General features: G+C 40.3%; 1 protein-coding gene across 1 annotated transcript in view; it reads right to left on the bottom strand.

The window, feature by feature from the left end:
* LOC106471527 (ribosomal RNA small subunit methyltransferase NEP1-like) overlaps window positions 1-7,232 on the bottom strand; it is a 34,437-nt gene that overhangs the window by 11,072 nt on the left and 16,133 nt on the right. The window contains exon 3 of the mRNA XM_013932126.2: window positions 3,360-3,501. Coding sequence (XP_013787580.2) covers window positions 3,360-3,501 — 142 coding nt within the window. The remainder of the gene's footprint in view (window positions 1-3,359; window positions 3,502-7,232) is intronic.

The following is a 7,232-nucleotide window of genomic DNA, read 5'->3' on the forward strand; positions in this document are numbered from 1 at the left end:
CCAACTAGCCATCAAGCAAGGTCAGCTTTTACCCCAGAGTAAGGGGAATGGGAAGGTCCAAGGGATCATGGAAGAAGTTGCTTTGGCTGAGAAGCATCCACTGAAGGGAATGAATGCAAGTTCAACCCAAGAGAATGAGAGCTTCCAAGGAACCCCACATCATCAAAATAGAGAGAATCCCCCATACAGTGAGAAAAGGAGAAGATAGGGCCATTGAGACTGCTTGCTGAAGTGGAGAATGCCAGAGCCCAAAAAGGATGGGAATTGAAGAAAATCCCCAATGGAATAAGATATTGAGTGGGGTGAAGAATAAGTCTCTCCAACTGGATCAGAAAACCCCACCCGATGAGATTCCCAAGGAAGTAAGAATGCATGATTGACTGACTGGGCATGGGAAGAGGTGAGAAAGAGCTAGTTGTCCATGAAAATGAGAGTCCAAAAACCCAACAAGTGCAAATGACAGGCAAAAGAGTGAATCATCCAACAAAACACAAGTAGCCAATAAAGGACTGACTAACAGCATCCGGAACTGGAAGACATGACCTTTGTGGACAAACTGAAGAAGACAACATAATACTAGAGCAGCTGGAATATAAAGAGAGGCATCCATCATGATGAATTGGTCATCCAGATTCCCGGGACTCCTCCCCGAAGTAAGAGTAGGACTCTATGGTGAAGCGAGGTTGCTCCAGATACGAGTTTCCAAACTCCCACATTTTGAGGGACAATAACTGAGACGGAAGTAAAACCCCGGTCAAGTGTGTACCACTCAATCGACAGCCTCTTTGCATAGTAGGTCTTGACAGACCAAGCAAGAAGACTGGAAGAGGTACGATCTCAAGGGGGTGGGGGGGGTGGAACTGAATGCTGAAGCCCTCAGATAGAATCTGTAGAATACATGAAACTGTCATGACGTGTGGCAAAAAAAAAACACAAAACACAGTATACATACAGAAAGCACTCATTATTATTAGACAACAAAACTTAGAAATTTTTGGAGTCTACAAATAATGAACCTGTAAAAACTATGAAATTGGACCTGAAACAATAAGCAACACCTAAAGTGCAAAACCTCTAAAGGAACTTAGAAGAGAAAAAGACGTAAATATGAGTCCACTCAAAGAACCGAAAAGAAAAAGGACATGAAAGTAAAACATATCCTGATGAACATGAAAAGAAAAAGGCAAGCAGTGAACAATAAAAATTTTGTTTGTTAACTCAAATCTAATCATCAGTTAGATGTGACTATTAGTAAAGAAGAATGAACTTACAAACCAACATAAATAGTGAAAGGAAGTATAAATAAATAGCGAACCAACACACCCACAAAAGTGGCCAAATTTACAATAACCCAAATAGTAACGATCGTGCAAAACCTGTACATATACCAAAAATTAAACAAAAGCAAAGTAAAAGTCAAACTCTCAATGCAAATTGAAACTAAAGTAACCGAGATGGTAAAAGAATTATAAAAATCTATCTTACCAAATCCTGAGCAGAGAAGACATGAAAGACCGAAATTATTGCACGAGGAAATTAGGTCAATCCACACAACCTAACATAAAGTTGCTAAACACGGGTACACCTACTGGGAGTGAGGAATACACACTGAAAAACTTACCACAGATCTCCTGGAAAGAACAACAATATCTAACCCAGGAGATTTCACGGGGGCATGGAAATAGGAAAAAAACTAATATAGAAAGAAATTTCCACTCAGTAGTTAGAACCTTCCTCACAAAAAAATCATAAAGTGTGAGGAAGAAATCGTCAGCCAAATGTAAGACGTGAAATCCCCACAAACTAAAGCCTGTACTTCCCTAGCAGGCATCATCAACCCTAAGAAATGGGGACTGTGTCAGAACCATTTTCTAGTATGGTGGGAAATTCATCATTTGCCATATTAAGTCTCAATTTCATAGGAACAAATTAAAATTTGGAGAACCGAAATATTTCTAAAACAAACAATGGAAATCGAAACTGATAGAAATTTGTGATGCAGCATAATCCAAACTTTGTAACACTGGATGAGTTAAAACACAAGTCTATACACTAGAAAGCCAATCGATAAAGTGAGGGTTATGGTAAAATAGTAGAGGGAACTAGTTGTGCTAGTACAGATGATGCAGTAGGTTTGGTTGAGGGTAGTTACAGGATTAGCATGTTCTGAAAGGGTGCAAAATCAATGGGGTGTAAAAGACTGGTGCTCTAGATGAAAAATTATTTTTAGCAATGCTTATAGAGCAAATGAAGATCGAGATAGCTTTGGGGTGAGCGGAGGTAAGACCATTTCGGAATCACTATTTAATACTTGAAAGTCTACAAATCATTTTCTGAGTCAATACGAGCATTTTCCAAAGAACTCTGCATTTTACTCTCCTCACATTCACCAATTTCATCAAATTAATCTTCCAAGGTACATCTACATTTCATGGAAGCAGCCATGTTTCTTGACAATTCAGCATGTACTTCAGAACAAAAGTCCAGCTAAGTGTCATCTCTTAGTGAACAAGGAACTTAGAATCTATAGTAAGAGGCTTGAAGAATATAAATATAGCCAAAAATATAGCACAGTGTAAATAAATGTCATACATAACCTGGGAACATTTCTTGATAACACATACATACACACACACACACATATATATATACATCTATATACAACCTGCCCCCTTATGGGGATTAAACAGATTAAATGTTGAGTCATATCATTCTGTTAATAATGTAGCTTAAACCTGATTTCAAGAAGATTTTGTGGAACAGATGAATGTAAAGCAAAGAAAAAATTGAAAACATTAGATATAAGGTGATGAAAATGTTTTCAGCAGTCTTTGATCAAATAAGGATACTTAATACAAAATGTTATCTTACTCATAATGGGTACATTAATTAAATGCTATCTAATTTATGTATATTTTATATTCTTAAAGAAAGAAATTTTCTGACTATCTGACTTTGCTGCTAAGTTTATCATTCAGATTTTGTTCACTTCGTGGTAGTAGAGTCTGACACATGAAACGTACCGGCTCTTACTGGATTACGTGCATATCACGAACAACTGAGGACCACAGTTTCAGCTGTATCAGGTCAACTGTGATGTATGCATCGGGGAAAAGACTTAGTGTAGATACTGGCATACTTTTACATTCTTAATTTTTTCTTTTTCCTGTTCATCAAACTATCGTAAAAGAGCTATGGATCACAAGAATACTGAAGAAGATATAATATTTATTAATGAGTAAAACTTAATTTATTATTTTATTGTACAAACTAGTTACTCTATAAATAAATAAAATATTTTTCGACTACACCTTTTATAATACTGATTTATTAATTGACATCGCATGCATCGAACCTACCTATCAGTCCGGCAAATCGTTTAAATGTTCTAGGTATCCTAGTCTGTGGGTTTATTTCAATAAGAACATTTTTGTCTGTATGGACATACACTTGTAGGAATCCTGCTCGATTCAATGGACTGTCAAATAGCATCAGTAAACACTAAAAAATAAATAAATATTGAGACATATAAAAATACTTAAAACAAAAAATATGGCATACTGATATTCACATTATGTTAGAAAATTCTCTCTCTACGAAATAGAAAAATTCAATCAGAGTAGATAAATACTGAAGACTAAAGAAATTTTTCTAATTTGTAAAGATCCAGATTTCATAGACTTGCATGTGTTTGTTCTCTGTTTTGTTCTTCCCATAAAAATAATTAGTTATATCAAATTATTTCTTTAATTTTTTGGCATATTGGTTGGTTGTTTTGGTGCTTTATGGCGCAAAGCAGTGAGACTATCTGTGCCAAACAACCAATAAAAACAGTGAAAGTAAATTAGAATAAAATGTAAAAATACAGCGAGTTAAAACCATAATATTTCGATAAATGAGTTATATACAATTAAAAAGACCTATAGTGTGTAAAAAATTAAAAATACAACCTAGTTGGACAGCGTCACCATTACCAATGACACTGTCCAACGTCAGGTGTAAACTCTTAGAAAATGCATATCTAAAACGGTGCTGCCACTCATGGTCATAACAACGGCGCGACAGTAAAATGTGGGCTATTGTGACTTGAGTGTCACAATGGCTACTCATTGGTGGGTCAATACCGGATAAAAGAAAACGATGGGTTAAAAAACTGTGATTAATGCGTAGCCTTACCAGGACAACTTCCTCCTTCCAATCCTTACGGATGCAAGATGGCCAAAGGCCAACAGAAGGTTTGATTTGGAAAAGCTTGTTATGATGTTGCTCACCCCAAGTCGACTGCCAACTGGTACAAAGCTGTGCCTTGAAGACAGGACCGTAGTCCATGTACGGGATGGGACAGGCACGGCCGTGATGGCACCAGAGCAGACGGACTTAGCTGCAGTGTCAGCGAGCTCGTTCCAGTGAATACCGACATGGCCAGGTATCCAGAAAAACTGGATGGAAGCAGAAGATAGAGGAAAATTGGGCCAGTTGTTGTTGAATATTGACGAGAACTAACATTAAGCGATTCCAGGACCAGTAGAGAGCTAAGAGAATCAGTGTAAATAGTACAATTACTGTACTGAATAGCTTCTACATGATCCAAAGCGAGGGAAATAGCATACAACTCGGCAGTGAACACAGAAATTGTAGAGGGGATCCTGCGAGCAACTACCGAGCCACAGCACACCATGGCAGAACCTACAGAGTCACCCAATTTTGAATCATCTGTGTAAATAGGAAGAGAAGAAAGGCTCGAAAGATGTTCAGCAAAAAAGATGGTACTCCAATCGGGAGTATCCACCTTCCTCAGATGACTCAAGGAAAGGTCACAGGAAGGGATGGTAATAAGCCATGGTGGAATGGGCTGATCATTGGGGACAGCAATGTCATCCAATGCCAGACCCAATTCACCCAGTTTTACCCGGATAGAAAGGCCAAAGAGAGGAATAGCAGACCGTCTGTTCTGAAAGAGCATTGCCCACTGAGGAAGAAAGACACAATCCCAGGTGGGATGCCATGGTAAGGATCGAAACTTGGTAGCATATTGTAAAGAAAGGTGCAAAAGATGGAGGTGAAGAGGAGGTTCTTGGGACTCAGTGTACAAACTCTGGACTGGATAAGTGCGAAAAGCCCCGGTGCAGAGCCAAAGCCCCAGATGGTTAATAGGGTCCAGCATCTTCAAGGCCGAGGTCTTGGCAGAACTATAGACCAAAGACCCATAGTCCAGTTTGGATTGAATCAGGGCACGCTAGATTCTGAGCATAGAACATCGATCTGCTCCCCAAGAGCTGGAAGAGAGGACACGGAGGATGTTCAGATCCCTTGCACACTTGACACGTAGCTGCTTGATGTGCAGAATGAAGCTAAGCTTACAGTAAGAAATTAGCCCCAAGAACTTTGCTTCAGGGACCACACGATTAACTATATCGCCGGGACGGAGCTCGGGATCGAGACCCCGTTGGCTGCAAAAATGCATGCAAATGGTTTTGGAAAAAGAAAATTCAAAACCATTTACAGTGGTCCATGTCAACAACTGATTGAGGGCAGTCTGAAGCTGCTGCTCAATAAACTTCATGTTCGACGATTGACACAAGATGTGGAAGTCACTGACATAGAGCCAATTTGCAACAGTCAGAGGAAGATTATTAGTGATGGCATTAATTTTAATACTAAAAAGTGTGACACTCAAGACACAGCCCTGAGAGACTCCAAGTTCCTCTGGAAAGAAACTAGAAAGAGTTGAACCCACACGGACTTGGAATCACCTGTTCAGTAAAAAGATTTGAATAAAAATGGGTAAATGGCCATGCAACCCATAGGAGTGGAGGTCCTGCAAAATTCCATACCTCCACGTAGTGTCATAAGCTTCTCGAGATCAAAGAACACAGAAACAAGGTGTTCTCTCTTGAGAAAGGCTTCCCTGATTGACGTTTAAAGTCGAATAAGATGGTTCATGGTGAAGCACTGTCGACAGAATCCACACTGGGTGGGTGAGAGGAGTGTGTTTAATTCCAGGAACCAAACAATATGAGCATTAACCATCCTCTCTAGGACCTTACAAAGACAACTAGTCAAAGCAATGGGACAATAATTAGAAGGAATCTTGGGATCCTTCCCAGGTTTAGAGAAAGGGAGGACAATAGCCTGGTGCCAAGCATCAGGAAAAAATGCTCCTGTCAGATCCAGTTAAAAATAACCAGAAGAATAGCAAGAGAGGCAAGAGAGTGATGGTGCAACATCTCATAATGAACATCATCAGGTCCGACCGATGAAGAGCAAGTTTGAGTTCCACCAGTATAAAGGGGTGGTTATAATCATATAGATAATCGGCCCGAAAGGTAAGAGGCAATCGCTCTGCCTGAGACTTGATGGCCAAGAAGGCAGGGGGAAGAAACAAAAGTGCTAGAAGCACGAGAAAAGCTGTGGCCAAGAGCATCAGCAATGCTCTGGACATCAGCAACTTCCTGGCCATTGGAAAGCAAGAGGAAGATGGGAAGCATACCTCCCAGTGACTTTCCGAATCTTGTCCCATACAGTTTTGGAACTGGTGTTGAAAGAGATGCTAGTAATGAACTTAATCCAAGACTCCTTTTGGCTTTGATGTCGAACCTGCCGAGCATGGGCCCACTAATAAACAATGTAGTTAGAAAGAGGGATACCGTTGGAAAGTATCCCAGGCCCATTTTTGAGCCTTCAGTGCCTCCTGACAGGCAGGACTCCACCATGGACGAGGTTACAGTGGAAAACGTGTCGAGGTCTTAGGAATAAAATGAGCAGCTTCCTGGACGATACAGTCAGTCACTGCAACCACACAATCGTCTATTGATAGAAGACAGACAAAGGCAGGATCAAGTTCAGAGAGAGAGAGGTGAAAGATGGCCAGCCAGCCTGGTCCAACTTCCACCGTGGCACTCAGGTTGGGTGGCATCAACCATGGCCAAACTCCCTCATAATGATAGATAAATGATCACTGCCCCATGGGTCACTATCGACCATCCAAGAACAGTGAGTGAAAAGTGAAGGGGAGCACATTGAGAGATCAATGGCAGTAAAAGACTGACTAGGTGCATGAAAATAGGTATATGTTCCTGTATTGAAAAGAGAAAGGTTGGAATTTGATAGCATATGCTCTATGGAACAACCCCTCCATCAATATCAGCACCACCCCAGAGGGGGTTGTGCCCATTGAAGTCTCCAAGATGGCAACTGGTGAAGGAGAGCATCAAGGTCCGATTGATCATAAG

This window comes from Limulus polyphemus, unplaced genomic scaffold (genome assembly GCF_000517525.1).
Source record: "Limulus polyphemus unplaced genomic scaffold, Limulus_polyphemus-2.1.2 Scaffold4680, whole genome shotgun sequence".
In the NCBI taxonomy this organism is placed as follows: domain Eukaryota; kingdom Metazoa; phylum Arthropoda; class Merostomata; order Xiphosura; family Limulidae; genus Limulus; species Limulus polyphemus.